Here is a 23,803-nt window from a genome sequence, read left to right as displayed (position 1 = left end):
TTGTACTCTTCCTTCTCTTTTCCTCATTCATCAACTCTTTAAAGTAGTCTTTCCATCTTCCCATCACATTCCTATCCTTGACCACCCTAAATTGCTCCATGTCCTTCCCATCTCTGTCTCTCTGCTTTGCCAACCTTCTTAGCTAACCTTTTTTGCTGTATACACTCCTGCATCTCCTCATTCCACCACCAAGTGGCTTTGTCTGCTTTCTTTCCAGATGACACGCTAAGTACTCTCCTACTTGTCTCCCTGATCACATTTGCTATTAGATTAGATTAGATTAGATTCAACTTTATTGTTATTGCTCATGTCACTTGTACAGGGCAACAAAATGCAGTTAGCATCCAACCAGAAGTGCAATTTTTATAAGTACATTAGTAGTAAGTATTGACAGATCTATGTAAATAAAAAATATACAGGCTATGACTATAATACAGTGAGGATATGTACAGGGATATAAATGACTATAATATGGCTATTGTAGATTATACAGATTATAAACAGTATGGATATGACAATATATAATAACAGTAATATGTACAGTATTGCAGTGAAGTGACTAGAGTAGAGTATGGTTATTGCAGATTATATAAATTATAAACAGTATGATCAATGAATCAACAGATAGTAGTATGTACAATAGTGCAATAGTACAATAGTGCAATGAAGTGGTGGGGGAGGGCATAGATCAGCGGGGGGATGTAAGTAGTGGAAGGGGTGGGCAAAGGGGGGCAGAGTTCAACAGGGAGACAGCTGTTGGGAAAAAGCTGTTCCTGAATCTGGTGGTTCTTGTCCGTAAACTCCTGTAGCGCCTCCCTGAGGGTAGGAGGGCAAACAGTCTGTGTGCTGGGTGGTGTGAGTCTTTGGCAATTTGTGATGCTCTCCTGAGACAACGCTTCCTGTAGATGTCCTTGATGGCAGGAAGTGGGGCTCCGGCAATGCGTTGGGCAGATTTGACTACTCTATGCTATACAGTGCATCCGGAAAGTATTCACAGCGCTTCACTTTTTCTACATTTAGCAATGTTACAGCCTCATTCCAAACTGAATTAAATTAATCTCTTACCTCAAAATTCTACACAAAATACTCCATTATGACATGATGTGAAAAAGGTTTTTTTTTTTACATGTTTTGAATTTATTTAAAATAGAAAACAAAAAAATCACAATTACATACTAAGTATTCACAGCCTTTGCTTAATACTTTGTTGATCCACCTTTGGCAGCAATTACAGCCTCAAGTCTTTTTGAATATGATCCCACAAGTTTAGCACACCTATCTTTAGGCAGTTTTGCCCATTCTTCTTTGCAATAAGTCTCAAGCTCCATCAGGTTGGATGGGAGACGTCTGTGCACAGCCATTTTCAGATCTCTCCAGAGATGTTCGATCGGATTCAAGTCTGGACTCTGGCTGGGCCACTCCAGGACATTCACGGAGTGGTTCTGAAGCCAATCTTTTGAGATCTTGGCTGTGTGCTAATGTCTACTGTCTATATGGTCAAGGTACATGACCAGTCTACTGAGGTCAAGAGCGCTCTGGAGCAGGTTTTCATCCAGGATATCTCTATATATTGCTGCATTCATTTTTCCTTCTATCCTGACTAGTCTGCCAGTTCGTGCTGCTGAAAAACATCCCCACAGCATGATGCTGCCACCACCATGCTTCACTGTAGGGATGGTAATGGCCTGGTGATGAGCAGTGTCTGGTTTCCTCCAAACATGGCGCCTGGCATTCACACCAAAGAGTTCAATCTTTGTCTCATCAGACCAGAGAATTTTGTTTCTCATGGTCTGAGAGTCATTCAGGTGCTTTTTGGCAAATTCCAGACGGGCTGCCATGTTCCTTTTACTAAGGAGTGGCTTTCGTCTGGCCACTCTACCATACAGGCCTGATTGGTGGATTGCTGCAGAGATGGTTGTCCTTCTGGAAGGCTCTCCTCTCTCCACAGAGGAACGCTGGAGCTCTGACAGAGTGACCATCGGGGCCTTGGTCACCTCCCTGACTAAGGCCCTTCTTCCTCGATCGCTCAGTTTAGAAGGCCGGCCAGCTCTAGGAAGAGTCCTGGTGGTTCCAAACGTCTTCCATTTACGAATAATGGAGGCCACTGTGCTCATTGGGACCTTCAAAGCAGCAGAAATTTTTCTGTATCCTTCCCCAGATTTGTGCCTCAAGACAATCCTGTCTCGCAGGTCTACAGACAGTTCTTTTGACTTCATGCTTGGTGTTTGTGCTCTGACATGCACAGTCAACTGTGGGACCTTATATAGACAGTTATTATATTTCCAAATCATGTCCAATCAACTGAATTTACTGCAGGTGGACCCCAATTAAGCTGTAGAAAGATCTCAAGGATGATCAGTGGAAAAAGATGCACCTGAGCTCAATTTTGAGCTTCATGGCAAAGGCTGTGAATACTTATGTAAATGTGATTTTTTTGTTTTCTATTTTTAATAAATTCAAAACATGTCAAAAAAACTTTTTTCACATTGTCATAATGGAGTATTTTGTGCCAAGCGGCGAGGTGTCCCGGATTCCTCCAGTGCCCAAGCCACGCAGCCCCAGGGGTCGCCGCGTCAGGCCTGGACGCCGCCTGCTTCACCGTCGCCGCGTCAGGCCCGGACGCCGCCTGCTTCTCCTCGATTCCCTGCTGGAGCCCAGGTTCTACACCCAGGGCGCCCGCCCCCCTGAGGATGCCTAACGCATAGTCGGGGGCACCCCCCGGAGGGGTCTTGCTGCCTCTGCCGGGCCTGCCGCCCCGGCCGACCCCGAGAAGGGTCCCGTCGGCGACCCACCTCTGGTCCTCCCACCACCCATCCCTCTTTGACTTGGAACTGTCTTGGACGTCTGGGATCCGTCCTTGAGAGGGGTGTACTGTCACGCTCTGTGTGGGTTCCCAGGTGGGTTCTCCATGTTCCCTGTCTGGGCTTTGATTTTAGAGCTCTCACGACCGACCGTGACATGCAGTGCACATATATATATATATATATATATATATATATATATATATATATATATATATATATATATATATATATATATATATATATATATATATATATATATATATATATATATATATATATATATATATATATATATATATATATACTATATACACACACATACATATTACAAGTGTGCACTGCAGCCTGTATTTGTGTGTGTATATATATATATATATATGTATGTGTATATATATATACGTATATATGTGTGTGTGTGTGTGTGTGTGTGTGTGTGTGTGTGTGTATATATGTGTGTGTGTGTATATATATGTGTGTGTATGTATATATGTGTATGTATGTATGTATATGTATATATGTGTATGTATGTATGTATATGTATATATGTGTATGTATGTATATGTATATATGTGTATGTATGTATGTATATGTATATATGTGTATGTACGTATGTATGTATGTACAGTGACATACTGTATGTATGTATGTACTGTATGTATGTATGTATGTATGTATGTGTATGTATGTATGTACATATATGTATACATATATGTGTGTATGTATGTGTATATATATATATGTGTGTGTGTATGTATATATGTATGTATGTATATGTATGTATGTATGTATGTATATGAAAGACGCTTCAAAGGTCGTCACCTGACAGCTGCACTAAATAGTACCCGTCAAACACCAGTGTCAATATCAACAGTGAAGCGGTTACTTCAGGATGCTGGACTTCATGGCAGGATTGCCAAGAAAAAGCCATATCTCAGACTGGCCAAAAAAATGTACAAGTGATCCCAAACTTTTGAGCGGTACTTCTAAGCAACCCCCTATACACACACACACACACACACACACACACATATATATATATATATATATATATATATATATATATATATATATTAGCCTTATAAAATGATTAACTTTGATTAGCAGCCATACCAGGAGATTGATGCAGACGATTGACAGTTGTTGATAGTAATCCTGCAAAAATGTAGATCCTTTAAAATCATCTAATTAATATTAATTGTTTGTGAAATGGAAAAAATTGTTTGTGAAATACGTGAAAATGTGTTTTTCTTTGGAAAACAAAGGCATTTGCAAGTGAGCCCAACTTTTGAGCGATAGTGTATATATATTAATAATATATAATATGATATTGTTATATATATATATATATATATACTACATATATATTAGTGACAGAAACAAGTTTTCATAGAGGGATTTATTTTAACTTTATTTGCTTGTTGGCAATTCCAGTAAAATTACAGTGAGACTTGCGCATATTTGCTATGTTCTCTTGCATCAAATAGTGAATTGCATACTACAGTTTATGCAGACTGTTGCATGGACAACTCATGAACAATAAATAATATTAAAACGCAAGACATTTGTAAAACTTCAGATGTGGAGTTATGTAAAGCTCTGTAGGATCAGTTATGGTTCTCGAGTCTGGAAATGTGGTTTCATGGGGCCCAGAATTCTTGTGTATATTGTATATGTAGTAGTATATACTGTAGTATGTAGCATATACAGCTACATAGCTACTGTATATGCTCTGGTAATGTAGTGCATGTCCTAAGTACACATATAACTACTTGCACTACATTAGTTGCATGTTACAAGTATGTAGTTACAAGTACATAAGTGTACTAACTACTTGCACTACATTACCAGTGTAAGTAAGTACTTCCAAGTACTTAGTAGTTAGTACTTGTGAAGAAGCTACTTTTAGATTGACGTGTATGACACGTGACGTAATCAAAGCTAACCAAAGTCCAACTCAAAAAATATAAAAACATAAGAGAGAGCGCGTGCGCGCGTGTGAGTGGTGGGGGGCGGTGGCCAGCCAGTCAGACGCCACAGCTTCAACTTGCCTCCACGCAGCGGCTCCCGGCGACCCTGGCTGGACGTTTTCTACGTGAGCGGATTGACAGCAGGCAGCTATGAAGGCGTTTTTGCAGCTATGAAGACGTTGTGATGTTATTCCGTGGTTTGGGTCGTGCTGCTGTGGCGGACACCATTATTTCCAGCTAAGTTCACGTCTCTGCCGTCTGAGCTCTGCATCATTTGCGACAGTTTTAATGCTTTTGTTTTGTTTGCAAGTTTTTGAATATCGTAGCAGTTTTAATGAAGAGATTGAAGTTTTCGTGCAAGTCATTTTCAGCAGTTGCAGTTGTGTGGTGCAGTCTGTAGTGTAGTGTACAACAGTGTGGGTTATTCACAGTGCTGCTATGCAGACTGGCTGGAGCCACTCGGACAGATCGACTGGAGCTTGAGTTTTATGTTGTGGATTTGAGCGCTCTCACACAAAGCAACAAAAGCTAGCAAAAGCAACAAGAAAAATAAGCGTTGGGAGAGTAGAGAGTTGAGCACTCTTATGGAATGGCAGATGTTCCTCAGCTTTGGCTTATTCGGGATGCTGCTATGCAGACTGAGTGGAGCCACACAAAAGCTCCTGCTCGAGTTCAAGTAACGTGCATGACATTGCAAAGCAGGGTCTTGTCTTTCAGTTTGCCGCTGATTTTTTTTTTAAGTTCAGTTGTGTGTATTGTGTGAAGTTGTATCTGCCAATACACTTTCTACACTGTGACATGTTTGCTATATTGACTTGATTTCACCAAAGTCTCTAAGTCATTATGGTCATTGCTTGAAAAATGAAGGACCCTCATCCACTTACTAATAACTGGATTCAATCCAGCAAAGACGCTGTGCTTATCTCCATGCAAAGTTCTCACAAGAAGTTCAAGAGAAAGTCTCGTGAACCTAAGAAGCTTTTCAGTAGCTCTGAAACTGAAGGGATGAAAACCTACACGGTGGATCCACCGGAAGGCGACATGCTGAAGGACGCTTGTAATGTCAGCAGTTTGGCTCCACTCCACAGACACCTTCTGGTATCCCATGAGGCTGTGCCACCACAGAGCCGTGCCATAGACATGAGGATCGGGAGTGCTGTAACTTCCAAACTGTCTCAGTTAGCCACGTCTCCATTCTCTCACCCAGAGATTGTCCACTGGCCTACAGCAATCTCTCAGCCCCTGTCCAACAGACTCAAACTGGGCCCCCGCTCTAGCTTGCCCAGTCACAGCCTTTCACCCAAGCAGCCCACCTCTGTGGACTCAGTGACATCACTGCCGGGCCAAACGACAACTTTGCCTCTCTCGTGTACCTCCCATGAACACATTGCAGAGCATCACGTCCGCTCACCTAAGGTAACCATTTTGGCAGTCTTGCTAAATTGTTAGCGTGAATCAGCTCTTTTTCAGTTTATGAATAATCAGCGATCGCATGCACACAGAAACACAGACAGCTAAGATCTTTCCAGCTCATCTTTCCATTTTGATGTGACCCTCTGGTAGGACTCTTCAGCAAAGCAAGTTGGAATCACAATGGATGGAGCGAGTCGTCTTCCAGAGGTCAAAGCCATCCAGCAGACCAGGAGGCTCTTAGCTAACGCCCGTGAGAGAACACGCGTCCACACCATCAGTGCTGCATTTGAGGCCCTGAGGAAACAGGTCAGACTGAGAGCACACAAAATACTCAAACCTCCTGTCAGTAGGTAGTAGTGTTGGGCAATATGGACCTAGCATATATCATTTTTGGGATCTTTAAATTTAGCAGGACCTTAACCCATATGATGAAATACACTTGTCTCAAATTGTAAAGCATGTATTTAACTTTCCTATGGGATGTCAGCCTCTGCACACATTGCAACTCAATCTTCAACAAACTGTAATGCTTGTGTTTAAGGAAGATGTAGTCACCCATGCAATTCCAACAACATATGTAGATATTTTTTATGAGTCTCTTATTTACACAGTTAGACGGCAAATGGCGATTGTCCTCCGTGTGTTGAGAATGTGTGTACGATGAGTTGGGGACGAGAATTCTGCACGAGAATTCTCTCCCACATTGTGAAACACACCTTACATTCAAGTGAGTCACGCATGCAACCACACAAGCATGCTAAATGAAGCTAACCCCACTAGCTTCCATTCAGTCTCAGAGGTACCGCCGGTGCTTATCACCATTTCAACCTGTTTAGTTCAGTAGGAGGCGGTTTACTGAACGGCCCACCGAGTAAATACTTACAAAATACCCTACAAACTACTTCTCCTCAGCATTTCATTCATCTTATGTATCAAAGTCCGCCGTGGCGTACCTTGGCTTGTTTACGTTTATATCATTTATACCAGTATATCATTTTCTTATCATTGGAAGTAATGATAAACATACAAAATATTGCCCAACCCTAGTGGCTAGAAAAGTCAATGCATCCCTTTCATATTTTATTTCAAAACTTGAGGTAGTATGCATTTTTCCACTTGTTGGAGGGTTGTAATTACACCTTGAGGATTTATTGTTTGAGCGTCACTTCCTGTTGACAAGGACGTACATGGGTGGCATGAGCTCTGGCTTCGCTGCCAGAGTTTTTACGTTTTTTTAAAGTTTTTGTTGGGAACATTCCTGACCATTACTCATGTCAGCACCTCGAATTACTCTGCTGAGAACTCTGTCTTAATTCTGGACAAGGGAGGTCTGAACTCCCCACATCAACAAGCTGTTAGGAGTCGACAGCCATTACAAGGCTAGCTAGCAAGCTGGTGGCTAGCTAGCTGGTGGCAGCTTTTAGCCTCCATAACTTCCATAACATCTCGGAACCATCGTGGGGACATTCAGGGCTGTAACATCGAGTGGTGAGAGACTATATTCGCTATAACAACGGACACTAAATTTCGAAGACAGTCGTGAAAGCAAGCTAACAACGGTCGGTGTTGACAAGGCGTCGCTTAGCAACCGCAACTATGCGGAGATCCAAGGGGAAGGGTTCACCCCGTGGACAAAATAGTGAACCTCTCAGCCCAAGTACCTTGAATCGAAGTGTACCTGGGAGCTCATGTAGCTCGGGCCGAAGCACTCTGGACACAATTATAGACACGGAGAAAGTCTTCAAAGATCTGCCGCCGATTCCCACTGGAAGCGATCTCCCCCTGATGCCGCAGCCGCTAATGGAGAGTAGCATACGAGAGATCCTATCGAAGCTGCTAAATAAGGTGGATTACTTGGTGGATCACATGGATAAGAAATTAAGAAAAAACGGTGATGAACTGCAAAAGGTGACTCTGAAGTTGGAAAAATCGGAACAGAAGATGGATGAGCACGTTCAAACCCACATGAAAAAGATGATAGATTTGAAAGACGCATATAAAAAATTACAAGGGAGCGATACCAACATCAAAAAAAATAATGAGTAGAAAGTCTATTTTGTCATTCAGGAGCTGAAAAATACAATCGACGACATGGATCAGAATACTAGGATGAACAACATAATAGTGACAGGGCTGAAGATCAAACCCAGGTCTTATGCCAGGCCAGTCAGGGAACAGCGAGGAAGCAGACGAAATGGACGTCGCCTCAACGGAGCAACAAGTAGTGGATTTCTTAACATCTAAAGAGGTAGATGTTGACATTGAATCCATCAACACTTGCATCCCACTGTATGGCAGGAACAGAACCACACTGGTCGTCATCATCAAGTTCACTAACAGGAAATCCAAGACCGCTGTACTAAAACAAGGAAAGAAGCTGAAAGGTACAAATGTCTACATGAATGACCACCTGACCAAACGTAATGCTGAAATCGTGAAGAAAGCACATGACCTGAGAAAGCAAGGAAAGATTCAAAGCTATTTGGAGTGCCAACTGCAAAATTTCCAGGACTGGAAGCCAGTGTGCTCGTTGTCAAAAATATCGCGGCTCTGGAACAATTTTAAGTTGAAAATGGAAAACGGTTTAAACATCAACATTATGACACACGAAGAGCTGCAATTGGACACATTTGGCTCTACAAATCACAAACAGTTGGAATTGGAAAAGGACATACATCCGGACACAATTTTTTTTTCACACATGAGAATTGACTGTTGTTATTATACAGAATAGCAATACGACAACAATTTATATATTGGTGACAAGTTGTCAATCAGACATATAAACTGCAGAAGCATGTACGCAAACTATGATAACATCAAACAATATTTGAACGTATTCAAGGACCCTTTCAAAGTAATTGCAATATCGGAAACCTGACTGAACGAGGATAAAGGCACAGACTTTGAGTTGGAAGGTTATGAGATGACCTGCATCAACAGGAACAACACAAGGGGTGGAGGAGTCACCCTGTATGTGGACAAACAATTACATTACAAATTGGTAAAGAATATGTCAGTTGCTATTGACAATATCCTAGAATAACGTATTGAAATAACATAAATAACATAAATAACAAAACAATAACATAACAATAACATAACAATTGAAATCTGTAAAGAACAAAGCAAAAACGTGTACATAAGTTGTTTATACAGAACGCCACACTCAAGGATAGAAATGTTTGAAGATTGGATCAAAACAACCTTTTCAAATAACAATCAAAAAAAATTTTCATATGTGGAGACATATGAACAAGAACACAAGAACAAGGTAATTGACGATTTTATAGATACAATCTACAGCTTAGGTTTGTTTCCCAAAATCACCAGACCAAGTAGAATAACAGACCATTGTGCCACTCTAATTGACAATATATTCACCAATTCACGACTTTGATAACAAAACCACTAGTGGCCTGCTAATCAAAGACAACAGTGATCATCTTCCAGTGTTCACAATTTATAACCATCATTACAACAACACACCAATGGAGGCTACAAAGACTGTCCGAAGACTACGTTCAGAGGACAGAGTCAACGCTTTCAAGAAGAACAAAAATGGGAGTGTGTGTACAGTGCCAAAGACGTGGATGAATCATACGCACACTTTCTACATACGTTTATGAAGCTGTACAATAACAACTGTCCCTGGAGAGAAAAGTCAAAGAAGCAGAAGAAAAACAGCCAGCCATGGATGACAAAAGGACTTACTATTGCTTGCAAGAAGAAGAACACACTATACAGGAATTTCATTGTTCAACAGACTAAAGAATCAGAAAGAACATATAAGTCAATAAGTTGACTACAATCCCAAGAGCGTGTAAGAAGGAATATTACAGCAAACTACTAGAAAAGCACAAAAACAATATTTGAGCAACCTGGGGCATTCTAAATAGTATTATCAGGAAAAGTAATAAGAAGACAGACTACCCTAATTATTTCATGGTGGTAAACACCTATAATGATGATATGGATGAGACAGTTGAAAAGTTAATAACTACTTTGTCAATATTGGTTCCAAACTAGAAGAAGGGATTATTGAGAAGCTATTCAACAATAGACTGGATAAATTTATTAATGCGAACAAATTACTATCAGAAAGTCAGTATGGATACAGAGCTAACATTTCTACCTCCATGCCACTGATCAAAATTACGGAGGAAATCACTAACGCTACAGATCATAGGAAGTGTGCAGCCACAGTATTCATGGATCTGACAAAAGCCTTTGATACAATCAATCATGACATCCTAATAACTAAATTAGAAAGGCATGGAATAAGAGGATTAGTTCTGAACTGGGTCAAAAGCTACTTAGCTGACAGAAAGCAATACGTAAAGCTAGGAGAATACACATCTGCAAGTTCATATATTACGTGTATATATATTACGTGTTCCCCAGGGGTCAATACTGGGACCAAAACTGTTCAACTTGTACATATCAATGATATCTCCAAAGTCACGAAAGACTTAAAGCTGGTATTATTTGCGGATGATCCCACTGCTTTTTGTTCTGGAGGGAGTACAGACGAAATCATTAGAAAGGTCAGAGAAGAAATGGTAAAAAGATGGTTTGATGATAATAAATTGTCCTTGAACCTAAGTAAAACTAAAATCATGCACGCACCAGCAAATACAAATACACAGTGTAGACATTGAAAGGGTGAAGGAAAATACATTTCTGGGGATCACAATAGATGGAAATATGAGCTGGAAACCTCATATTACAAATATACAACAAATAAATTTTATGTATAACAACAATGATAATTACATCAAATTTTTTGTAAAAGGATATCAATTTCAGAACTATGGGCCATTATTTAAAACAATGCAGTCAGCAAGCATATTTTTGTATTTTCTTTATTATTAGCATATTAGCTATTAAACTCATCCACAAACGTCCAGCAAATACAAAATGTGAGTGTGTGAGACCTTTCACACTGACACAAACATGTTGTTGTTTATTTGTGTCAGCTCAAAATAAGATTTGTTTATTTATGATACTGGTTTTAATTTCTAAATGTTCTAAATGTGAGTAAAAAAGCCCATTTAGGAACATTCAGAAATGATTATTATTAAACATTTGCCTCAATGAATTTCTGTTTGACATCTCTGTGTGGAGGTGTATCTTTTCCCTGTGTGTGATGTGATGTTTTTTACCGTAACTTGTTCAGCGTTTTGCAAAGAAATACTGCATGATCATGTCATTCTTCATTCTTCTAGGTACCTTGCTATTCATATGGGCAGAAGCTATCGAAGTTAGCCATCTTGCGGATAGCTTGCAACTACATCCTGTCCTTAGCTCAGTTGGCAGAGTTGGACTACAGTTCGGACCACAGTAGTCAAAGCTTCTCTCAGTGTGTGGAACAATGCACTCGTACCCTGCAAGCTGAGGGGAGAAGCAAGAAGAGGAAGGTAAGGGTGCTTTTCTCGAGTGTTTGAAAGTCTGTGTTGCATTGCAAAATAACAAAATGTTAAACACAGACCGTTCCACCTCCAGTTGATGTCATATTGTCATATATCATATTGTCGTGTTGTGACATGAGTTCTCGCAGAAGTGATGCTATTTCTCATTTAAGAGAAAAACCTTCTTGTGGGAACAGGGCAGCCAGACGTGAAATCATACTGTGAGCTATGGTATCACTGCTGTATTAGCAAGCTAATAGGACGCAAACAAGGACGTTGTGTGATTTTAAAAAATACAATAAAATACACAGTTTGACCCAAGCACCATTATATTATAAGCACCATTATTATATGCTAACCAGAGAATTATATTGCATCCGTGATCAAAAGAAAAGCAGAGACTTGTGGTTTAACTTTGTTCGTTAGTTATTGCTGATGATGGTCAACAGCGCTTTCGTTAGGGTTAGGGTTAGGGTTCGTTTCTGGATTCCAGTTGAGAGTAACAAACAGGAAGGTGTTGTAATAAAGACAACACAACACAGACTCATGCAGCACATGAATAATGCCACAAGACGGAGTCACCAATGTGTGGGATTCTTTGTTTGTGGAATGTTACATGGGTAACAGTGATCCCTTGGGTCTGATTAGTTTGGAACAATATGGATATAGGATGTGGATATTAAATCCGGTTTGTGCTGCTAACGGTTCAGGAGTTAAAAAACGGTATAAGAACTGATAATAAACTGCATTTCGCCCACTGCCAAGTGCATATAAAGACTTCTGGTTTGTGCTGCCAACTTTATAGGAGTTGATGAACAGCAAGAGAGTTTATATATAAGGAAATTTGCCCCTCTGTGATGGGTTTTATAGGAAAGGTTTTACCACTGTCAGGTTCAAACTCCTGTGACTCTTGTAAAAACACTTAATTACAGAAGAGACAGACAACAAAATTCAAAGTTTTCTCACAGTGAGGAGAATGAAACAACATACCCAGTGACATGCCGCTCCACTCTGAATATGCAGTTCATGCTCCTCTTTTTATTTTCTTTAGGAGGTCCCTAATACATGGTCGTGCAAGGGGAGGGGGGAAGCAAGCAGTTGCACAAGCTGTACTTGTTCGTCTATGTGTGTGTATGTGTGTGTGTATGTGAGAGTAATTACTATTTGTGCATGTGTTCTTATCTTGGCACATTTTTGCATGATGAACAGGAACATCTTCAAGGTCACTGCGGACGCTCCCAGGCACCTCCAAGATTAGTGGTGCTGGGAGTAGCTGGTCAGGGTCACAGAATGTTCCTGCTTCAAAACACTCAAAACTCTCTTTCTATTGTCTGAGCAAACGGATATAAGGGTGATAACTAATACTATAATAATTGTATTTACATTTTATTCTAACAATAAAAACCAAGTGTTTTGAACCATCCCAAATGTCTTTTAGGACTCACTTACAAATACGCAAACCTCATTATCTGAAAATCGTTTCACACAAGAATACAACATTCTAACTACATTTACAGGTTAGAAAAGTGGAAAAAGCATAATAGGTCCCCTTTAAAACACTGGGGCCTTTCTTTCAAAACTTTGGTCCATTTGAACTTTGCTCTAGTGCCTCTTCACTTACTGCCCAGGTTGCAGCATTCCAACCATCCTGCTGACTCATTCTTCCTCCATCATGTACCTCCTCCTGGAGCCACAACCTCTTAGTGTGTTTTTGTCTGATAATAAGACTAGAAACACTAGAAACACCACTTCAGTCTTCCAATAATGGGAGCTCTTATTATTGAAATATTTTGGTACTGAAATAGTCCATTTCAGAATACTTTGGTTTGCTGTGCCTGATAGTCAACAGCCATTCACACATAAGGACAATAACAATGAGCACATTTGAGCTGTTCAATGAGCATGGAACTTCAAATTAACATGTGACTGTTCTATTTTTATTTTTGTATTTTTATTTTTGTGATTGTGTCAAAAATTTGCTTCATCTTTTGTCAAACATGGTTCAATTATCGCTCCCTCGCTCTATCACCATTTTTCAAAAATCAATAATGACTGGCTCTAACATCCCCTCCTCGGAGCAACAATATTGGTCTGCTGCGACCGTTGGTTACAGCTACTGGCGGCTAAGCTTCATACTTCCACTCTGCTGGCCAGTGGCGATCTCCAGACAACACGCTCAATGCTGTCTGCGCCCGGTGGTTCGCTCTGCTCCTCTGCAGGATGACTGGAGCCCGCTTCATGTGGCTCTCTTTAACACCAGATCACTGAATAATAAGACATTTATCCTTAATGATTTTATCCACTTGAACAAATTGGATTTGCTTTTCCTGAAACATGACTTTGCCCAGGTGACAACAACCTATTTTTTCCTCAACACGGCACGATCTGCCCTGAGGGGCAGCGGTATTGCTACTGTCTAAGAGCAGGCTTTAGGCTTTAGGACTTTCCACCAAAGCCTATACCTATCTTTGAGCGTCAGTGTTTTGTATTCGCACTGTCCAGTCCCATTTTATGTGCTGTGGTTTAACACCCACTTCTCTGAGTTTTTGGCAGAAATCATGTTAAAGTTTGATCATACAGTGCATCCGGAAAGTATTCACAGCGCTTCACTTTTTGTACATTTTGTCATGTTACAGCCTCATTCCAAATTGTATTAAATTAATCTCTTACCTCAAAATTCTACACAAAATACTCCATTATGACAATGTGAAAAAGTTTTTTTTTTTACTTTTTTTGAATTTATTACAAATAGAAAACAAAAAAATGACATTTACATAAGTATTCACAGCCTTTGCCATGAAGCTCAAAATTGAGCTCAGGTGCATCTTTTTTCCACTGATCATCCTTGAGATCTTTCTACAGCTTAATTGGAGTCCACCTGCAGTAAATTCAGTTGATTGGACATGATTTGGAAATATAATAACTGTCTATATAAGGTCCCACAGTTGACTGAATGTCAGAGCACAAACACCAAGCATGAAGTCAAAAGAACTGTCTGTAGACCTGCGAGACAGGATTGTCTTGAGGCACAAATCTGGGGAAGGATACAGAAACATTTCTGCTGCTTTGAAGGTCCCAATGAGCACAGTGGCCTCCATTATTTGTAAATGGAAGACGTTTGGAACCACCAGGACTCTTCCTAGAGCTGGCCGGCCTTCTAAACTGAGCGATCGAGGAAGAAGGGCCTTAGTCAGGGAGGTGACCAAGGCCCCGATGGTCACTCTGTCAGAGCTCCAGCGTTTCTCTGTGGAGAGAGGAGAGCCTTCCAGAAGGACAACCATCTCTGCAGCAATCCACCAATCAGGCCTGTATGGTAGAGTGGCCAGACGAAAGCCACTCCTTAGTAAAAGGAACATGGCAGCCCGTCTGGAATTTGCCAAAAAGCACCTGAATGACTCTCAGACCATGAGAAACAAAATTCTCTGGTCTGATGGCTTTCGTCTGGCCACTCTACCATACAGGCCTGATTGGTGGATTGCTGCAGAGATGGTTGTCCTTCTGGAAGGCTCTCCTCTCTCCACAGAGGAACGCTGGAGCTCTGACAGAGTGACCATCGGGGCCTTGGTCACCTCCCTGACTAAGGCCCTTCTTCCCCGATCGCTCAGTTTAGAAGGCCGGCCAGCTCTAGGAAGAGTCCTGGTGGTTCCAAACGTCTTCCATTTATGAATAATGGAGGCCACTGTGCTCATTGGGACCTTCAAAGCAGCAGAATTTTTTCTGTATCCTTCCCCAGATTTGTGCCTCAAGACAATCCTGTCTCGCAGGTCTACAGACAGTTCTTTTGACTTCATGCTTGGTGTTTGTGCTCTGACATGCACAGTCAACTGTGGGACCTTATATAGGCAGTTATTATATTTCCAAATCATGTCCAATCAACTGAATTTAGTGCAGGTGGACTCCAATTAAGCTGTAGAAAGATCTCAAGGATGATCAGAGGACAAAAGATGCACCTGAGCTCAATTTTGAGCTTCATGGCAAAGGCTGTGAATACTTATGTAAATGTGATTTTTTTGTTTTCTATTTTTAATAAATTCAAAACATGTCAAAAAAAACTTTTTTCACATTGTCATAATGGAGTATTTTTTGTGTAGAATTTTGAGGTAAGAGATTAATTTAATTCAGTTTGGAATGAGGCTGTAACATGACAAAATGTAGAAAAAGTGAAGCGCTGTGAATACTTTCCGGATGCACTGTATATTGATAGTATGTGATGGCTTTAACATCCATGTGGTTTAATTCTCTTTTGGAATTCGGATTTTAGGGCCCTTGCCCCTTCACCTGCAGCCAAACCTGTTACCTCCTCCCACTGCCGGGTTATCACCTCCACAACAGCCAATAACTTTGCTGCAGCCTTCTGAGGCACACACCTAAGCCCACACACTTTTGACCTAAGCGTACACATTTGTCTCCTCTTTCTGCTCCACATGTTCCCAGATCGTGGACTCTGTGGCACCATTTAAGGACAAAACCACCAGATTCACACCTGAACCATGGTTGAATGAAACCACTAGTGCCTTGAGACGACAATGTTGGCAGGCTGAGCGCAATCGGAAGAAGGATTGACTTCTTATATCACTGGGCATGTTAAGGGACAGTCTTGCCACTTTCCACAAAACTGTGAAGGAAGCAAAAATCAAATACTTATCAAACATCATCTCCAAAATAGCCATCACCCCAGAGTATTATTTATTTAAAATTTTAGATGTTTATACTATGCGCCAACTCAGTCCTCATATCCCGTCTTGAACACTGTGTTGGTCTACGTGGGTCAAATGGTTTATATCATATCTCACGAACAGGAGTTTTTCAGTAGTTTTCAGTATTTTTTTCCAAAACCGCCCCCCTCTCTGGCATACCCCAAGGTTCCAGCCTTTTATCTATACCTTATTTTCACTGTACATGCTACCTTTACGATCAATCATCTCCAGGCACAATATCCATTTTCATTTTTATGCAGACCTACCGAACCCACTGAACCTACCGTTAATGCCCTGTGAGCAAGGGAGCGATAAGCACATTTTCAAAAACATTGTTTGAAGTACATATTTTTGAACTATAGCTGGATTTTACTTCCATTTTTATCCAATAGTAATCACAGTACAAAATTAAACTCTTGCACTCACTTACAGAATGAAACTCCTTTAGATGGAAACTCTGAGGACTTTTTCTCTTATAGCAGACTCTCCCTCTTTGTTCGTGCATGCCAGTGTGTGTGTGTGTATATGCATGTGTGTGTTCTCAAAGTCCCAGACACCAGATGTTTAGAGTGGAGGGGAAGTGGAGCTGGCGCCATGAAGGGCAGAGGGCAGTGAAAAGGCACGCGAACTGAACCCCCCCCCCCCCCACACACACACACATATAAAGTGCACACACTTGGCACAGTCCCCAGGAGCCTCTCCGACACATTCCCCCACTGCCTCTCCAAGCCATCTGCTTCAGCATACTTTGAAACAAGAACGGGAAAATACATCATCAGTTTGTCAGACAGCAGCAGCTGCTGGAGGGACAGCACAAAATGGGGTAGGGGGTGTCAGCCAGCATGAAACAAAGACAAAAAAGAAAATGCAATTAAATTGTAGCTACAGTGGGCATTGAAAAAAAAAAAACACTCATCAGCATCAAGCATCCGACGCAGTGGTAAAGCATACTTTTCACTTCACATTTGGGGTGTAAAGATTCATTTTAATAACCATTTGATTTGTATCATGATTTGTGATTGCTGATATAATTCAAGGATTATTGGTTTGTTTAGAACAATACGATCCAAAATATTTCATTCATTCATTTTCTACCGCTTATCCTCACAAGGATCCGAGCATAGGCTCCAGCACCCCCGCGATGTGGGATAGCCCAGCTGTCTTCCGGCAAGAGGCAGGGACACCCTGGACTGGTGGCCAGCCAATCACAGAGCACATATAGACAAACAACCATTCCCACCCACATTGTCCTATGGACAATTTGGAGTCGCCAATTAACCTAGCATGTTTTTTTGGAATGTGGGAGGAAACCGGAGAACCCGGAGAAAACCCACGCATGCAAGGGGATAACATGCAAACTCCACACAGAGATGGGCGAGGGTGGAATTGAACTCTGGTCTCTTAGATGTGAGGCTTGCACGCACTAAAGCATAAAAATTGGGTGATATCGGTATTTGGAAGCGATATAGAACATGCAGCACATAGCAGCATGGGTAAGGCAGTTAGTACTGTTACACTTAAACTTTCACTGTATTTTTAAGGGTTTTTTTTGTATTTTTTTAAAGGTTTTTTGTAGTTTTTACTTCTAAAATTACTTAATTAATTGCTGTTTTCTGGTTGAATATGTCCTAATACTTGTAAAAAAAAATATTGAAATACAAGTTATATGTAGCATTCTGGCCACTACATTGTCGCATGGAGCTTGTGTGAGCCTACAACAGGCATTTCAATCTTATGGAATGCTTCCAGCAGCCAGGGAAGCTTCGCGATAGATCCAGTGTCAATGTTTCTCTGTATTTTGCATCAACATCAACATTGTTCCTTACTTAATCCGTTCCAAAATTTGATTCCATATACTGAAATGCCCTGGGTTTTTAGCGTTGTTCTCGCATACAAATGTACAAAAGTTTAGTTTTCCCTTGAGGTCATATTGCTCCTCTCTTATAGAAAGGTATTTCTTGTAGAAAGGTATTTTTTTAATGAGCAAAGGTGTGGAAAATGTATGACATTTTCAGGTAATAGGTTATTGTGAGCTTACTTTTATTTCCATTGAAGATGGATCGTTGATGTGTGTTCCCACAATCAAGCAGGACCCAACATGGGCGCCATCTTCCTGTTTTTTATTTCTTGAATTAAAATCAATTAATTTATCTTCAGCAAAATGTTAGCATTTGTTTTGGTTAGTCAGACATTCAGGAATGGATTAATGACACTAACAAAAGTTCAGTATACTTCAGAGTTTTAAATAAATATATTTATGCTATATTATAATCTAAATATATTGTGCTGATGTTTTGTATTCTTTCTTCTCAGCATAGCTACAGTGAAGAAAATAAGTATTTGAACACCCTGCTATTTTGCTATTTCTCCCACTTAGAAATCATGGAGGGGTCTGAAATTTTCATCGTAGGTGCATGTCCACTGTGAGAGAGATAAACTAAAAAGAAAAATCCAGAAATCACAATGCATGATTTTTTAACAATTTATTTGTGTGATACAGCTGCTAATAAGTATTTGAACACCTGAGAAAATGAATGTTAATATTTGGTACAGTAGCCTTTGTTTGCTATTACAGAGGTCAAACGTTTCCTGTAGTTTTTCACCAGGTTTGCACACACTGCAGGAGGGATCTTGGCCCACTCCTCCACACAGATCTTCTCTAGATCAGTCAGGTTTCTGGGCTGTCGCTGAGAAACACGGAGTTTGAGCTCCCTCCAAAGATTTTCGATTGGGTTCAGGTCTGGAGACTGGCTGGGCCATGCTAGAACCTTGATATGCTTCTTACGGAGCCACTCCTTGGTTTTCCTGGCTGTGTGCTTCGGGTCGTTGTCGTGTTGGAAGACCCAGCCACGACCCATCTTCAATGCTCTGACAGAGGGAAGGAGGTTGTTCCCCAAAATCTCACAATACACGGCCCCAGTCATCCTCTCTTTAATGCAGTGCACTCGTCCTGTCCCATGTGCAGAAAAACACCCCCAAAGCATGATGCTACCACCCCCATGCTTCACAGTAGGGATGGTGTTCTTCGGATTGTACTCTTCATTCTTCTTCCTCCAAACACGCTTATTGGAATTATGACCAAAAAGTTCTATTTTGGTCTCATCTGACCATAAAACTTTCTCCCATGACTCCTCTGTATCATCCAAATGGTCATATGCAAACTTAAGACGGGCCTTGACATGTGCTGGTTTAAGCAGGGGAACCTTTCGTGCCATGCATGATTTCACATCATGACGTCTTAGTGTATTACCTACAGTAACCTTGGAAACGGTGGTCCCAGCTCTTTTCAGGTCATTGACCAAGTCCTGTCGTGTAGTTCTGGGCTGATTCCTCACCTTTCTTAGAATCATTGAGACCCCACGAGGTGATATCTTGCATGGGGCTCCACTCCGATTGAGATTGACCGTCATGTTTAGCTTCTTCCATTTTCTAATGATAGCTCCAACAGTGGACCTTTTTTCACCAAGCTGCTTGGTAATTGCTCCGTAGCCCTTTCCAGCCTTGTGGAGGTGTACAATTTTGTCTCTGGTGTCTTTGGACAGCTCTTTGGTCTTCGCCATGTTACAAGTTAAAGTCTTACTGATTGTATGGGGTGGACAGGTGTCTTTATGCAGCTAACGACCTCAAACAGGTGCATCTGATTCAGGATGATACATGGAGTGCAGGTGGACTTCTAATGGGCAGACTAACAGGTCTTTCAGGGTCAGAATTCTAGATGATACACAGGTGTTCAAATACTTATTTGCAGCTGTATCACACAAATAAATTGTTAAAAAATCATGCATTGTGATTTCTGGATTTTTCTTTTTAGTTTATCTCTCTCACAGTGGACATGCACCTACGATGAAAATTTCAGACCCCTCCATGATTTCTAAGTGGGAGAAATAGCAAAATAGCAGGGTGTTCAAATACTTATTTTCTTCACTGTATGTTGTAGCTATGTTGTAAATATTCAACTTGTAAAAATTCACCAGCAATATTTTCTGTACAGTATCAGTATAGATTTGGTAAAGGAAATCAATATCGCCCGTCACTGTAACTAACTACCGTGCAACGCCCCATGTGGCGTGATTGTGCAACATTGTCCCTGTGATTTAAGTGTATTTGCAGAGTTTACAGAAGATAAAACGAAAGATGGCATTGCACTTATGAAGATTAAGCTGGTGATTTTGAGTTTGTTTGTTCATTTTAATGCCTGCTACAGCTAAAGGTAAAATTGTCTCTACAAATATGACAGCACACATAGCTTTAAGAGTGTAATTTAAGAGCCATTTACGTGGCTTTCTTGATAATAACCAAAATCACTAAAGTCCTTACATCAAAGAACTTGGAATGCTTTTAGGCCTTCTATATTGTTGTGTTCATCACCCGCCTCAACAATTGAGGCACATGGCCCATTCGGACTCAATGTCTGCCATCTCCATCAGAACATGGTTGAAGCTCTCGCAGAGGTGGGAGTCCTTCTGACAGGGCACTCTGCCAGTTGTTCCTAGCAGACTCTCATAATACGTTTGGGTCTGCCAGGTCTTACTGGCATCCTCCCCCACCATCAGAGCCAACTAACCACTGCCTCTCTCTTCACCCGAATGTCCCTTCCATATGGCCGAGGTCACATGTGGACACATTCATGCTTGAACATTGTGTTTATCGACAATCCGTGCAGTAAAACACCGCTTTGGTTTAGCTCAGGGGCCGTTCATCTCAATCATGCCTTTCCAGGTGTCACTGTCGCGTGCCAATGTAAGTCCCCCAGGAGCACAAGAGAATCCCCTAAGGCAGGGGTGCTCACACTTTTTCAGCATGCGAGCTACTTTTAAAATGACCGAGTCAAAATGATCTACCCACTACAAAAATGCTAAACTTCTATTTATTTTCAAATGTATTGAGGATTATTTGTACGTACAATGCATGTTGATGTACCTTACATAACCAAATGAGCCAATATTGCAAAACACACATAATTAACTATTAACATTTTTTGTAATTACCTGAGTTTACTTTGATGACTTGCACTGAATTGAATCAGCCAGGGATGCATAGTCCGGACAGTAGCTGCTGATAGCCAGCCTCAAGCACACTTTCAAATGTTCATCAGTCATGGTGGAACGGTATTTGGACTTAATGATCTTCATGTAACGCACTTCGAAAAAGACATTGTGAAAAAAAAGTCCACCTCCCATTCCGTATGGAAGTGATATGTTTTTGCCTTTTTACTTGGTCCAGCTCCTTCACTCATTTTAGTGACCATAAACTTTAGCGAGGGCAAATCTGACCCAATTCGCCGACTAGTTTAGCACTTTGCATCGTTGTTTACGCATGAGCGGTGACCAAAGGTCAAAATTCAGTTGTCATCTGACTAGTTGTCCTGTATGTCAATCAAGTGACGGGGATGGATGATAGGCTGACATCGTAAGTTCTGCTGCACTTAGAGACGTTGTTTGATTTGATTGGTCACCCGAAGGGCAACATTCAGTTGTCATCTGAATGGCTGCCCTGTATATCAATTAAGTGACGGCATTGATGCTAGGATGATATTTTTTTAATGTCACGCCGCGATCGACCAGCGATCGACCAGTACCACCTCTGCGATCAACCGGTAGATCGCAATCGACTTAATGAGCACCCCTGCCCTAAGGGAATACAACCCCAGGGGACTCCAAAAAGTGTGTGTATTCTGAACTGCTGTTTGGTGCATAAACACAATTTGTACAATGAAAACATGAATGTATTCCTATTACTTTGCTTTTCTTTGAACAGGTTGGAAGGATGCCAGAGGATGAATGACGTTTGGAAAGGACCAGAAGTTTTGCTCCTCCATTGGAAGCATCACATTGCTGTTGTAGTGTTTGAAGTTTTCAGTCAAAAGAAAAATAATTTGTATCGTCCAAATGCAATAGATGAAGGTATAACCACAATGAATCCAGTTTTTTCAGATGTCTAATATTTAGTAGTTGATATAACTTGTGTGTGTAGCTAGCATGTGTTATGCGTGTTATGATAAGTTTTTTTCTGTGGAAAATGACTTCAAACATATTGGAATACTGGACATTTTCTCTTTAAACAAGGTAGCCCAATGTTTACATATACAATACATTTACAATACATTTACAATACAGTTTATACACTTGTAATATTTGGATTTTGTCACACTAGCATACTTGTTGGCTTGCTGATACAAATTAAAAAATAAATGTGAACTTTCAAAAAATATACAACAATGTCAGTATTTTTCAATACAGTATATGAAAACACTAAATATTAAATAAATAAATAAATGAACTAAATAAATATTTATTGTTTCTTTTGCCTTTCATTCTTGTACAACTAAATGATGTCAGTGGGGGTGGGGTGGGCTTCCTTCTTTGTCCTTTTGTGACATATGCACCTTGGTGACGTATGCACCTTGGTGACGTATGCACCTTGGTGACGTAAGCCATTCCTTAAAGCAGGGAAAAAAAATATTATGTAATATTCGCTGCAGCCCTATTACACTGTGTAGACTTTGAGAGGCACTAGCCAAGATAAAGTATTTTCATATTTTATATTGACATAATTTATATATCAAACTGTTCAAATCCTCATTGGGGGAGAGAGAGGAGGACGAAACGGATGGACAGACAGAATAGATAGACTTCCTTTATTGTCATTGCACAAAAACACAGCAGTGAAATTGCCAATGAAATGTTGTTGCCTGGCTCCGCTATTACACCAGAGACTAAAGAAGATAAATGATAATAAATAATGATAAAGAGAATAAATAGATGACATCAAATATAAACAACATAATATACAGCGTAAACTGTAAATTGCACAAATAATTTAAATATTTTAAATTATTGAAGTATTGCGTGAGGGCGGGTAGAGCTTATTTGGCATTCAGCAGTCTGATGGCCAGGGGGAAGTAGCTGTCTCTAAACCTGGTTGTTCTGCTGCGGATGCTGCAGAGCCTTCTGCCCGATGCCAGGTGAAAGATCTTCTCCGCTGTCCTCACCACTCTCTGCAGTAATATCCAGTACAAGGCCTTGCAGCTTCCAGACCAGACGGAGATGCAGCTGGTCAGCTGGGGGGAGGGAGCCTCTCCTCATCCGCCGCAAGAAGTGCAGTCGCTGCTGTACCTTCTTTGCCAGAGAGGAGGCATGGAGTGACCAGCCGAGGTTGTCTGTGCACCCGCATTCAAGTACTTGGTTGCACTCACAACTTCTACGGCTGTGTCGTTGATGCAGAGTGGAGTGTGCCTGGGTCTGGATCTCCTGAAGTCGACGATGATGCCCTTTGTTTTGCCAACATTCAGGACCAGGTTATTCACCTTGCACCAATCCACAAGGTGTTTCACTTCCTCCCTGTCAGCCAGTTTGTTGTTGTCCTGAATGAGGCCCACAACTGTTGTGTCGTCCGCGTACTTCAGGATGTGGTTGCTGCTGTACTTGGGACGACAGTCATGGGTCATTAGGGTAAACAACAGGGGGCTCAGAACACATCCCTGGGGTGAGCCGGTGTTCAGGGAGATTACA

At 41.0% G+C, this 23,803-nt stretch overlaps 1 protein-coding gene across 1 annotated transcript; it reads left to right on the top strand.

Moving 5' to 3' along the window:
* Window positions 1-4,698: 4,698 nt before the first annotated feature.
* atoh8 (atonal bHLH transcription factor 8) lies at window positions 4,699-22,554 on the top strand. The gene is made up of 4 exons (XM_078788362.1): window positions 4,699-6,187; window positions 6,335-6,490; window positions 11,413-11,604; window positions 22,050-22,554. Exons 1-4 carry the CDS (start codon window positions 5,633-5,635, stop codon window positions 22,074-22,076), a joined length of 930 nt encoding a protein of 309 aa, XP_078644488.1. The 5' UTR covers window positions 4,699-5,632; the 3' UTR covers window positions 22,077-22,554.
* The last annotated feature ends 1,249 nt before the right edge of the window (window positions 22,555-23,803 follow it).

Source organism: Doryrhamphus excisus, linkage group LG22 (genome assembly GCF_037039965.1).
Source record: "Doryrhamphus excisus strain RoL-2023G ecotype Guam linkage group LG22, RoL_Dexc_Guam_v1.1, whole genome shotgun sequence".
NCBI classification, from domain to species: domain Eukaryota; kingdom Metazoa; phylum Chordata; class Actinopteri; order Syngnathiformes; family Syngnathidae; genus Doryrhamphus; species Doryrhamphus excisus.
This window is presented reverse-complemented; position numbering and strand designations above follow the sequence as displayed.

Bases quoted from the DNA above. Each gene is read 5' to 3' on its own strand.
- atoh8 (XM_078788362.1), top strand. From the start codon at position 5,633: ATGAAGGACCCTCATCCACTTACTAATAACTGGATTCAATCCAGCAAA. The intron at 6,188-6,334 runs GTAACCATTTTG...ACCCTCTGGTAG, and splicing joins ATCACGTCCGCTCACCTAAG to GACTCTTCAGCAAAGCAAGT. The intron at 6,491-11,412 runs GTCAGACTGAGA...TCATTCTTCTAG, and splicing joins TTGAGGCCCTGAGGAAACAG to GTACCTTGCTATTCATATGG.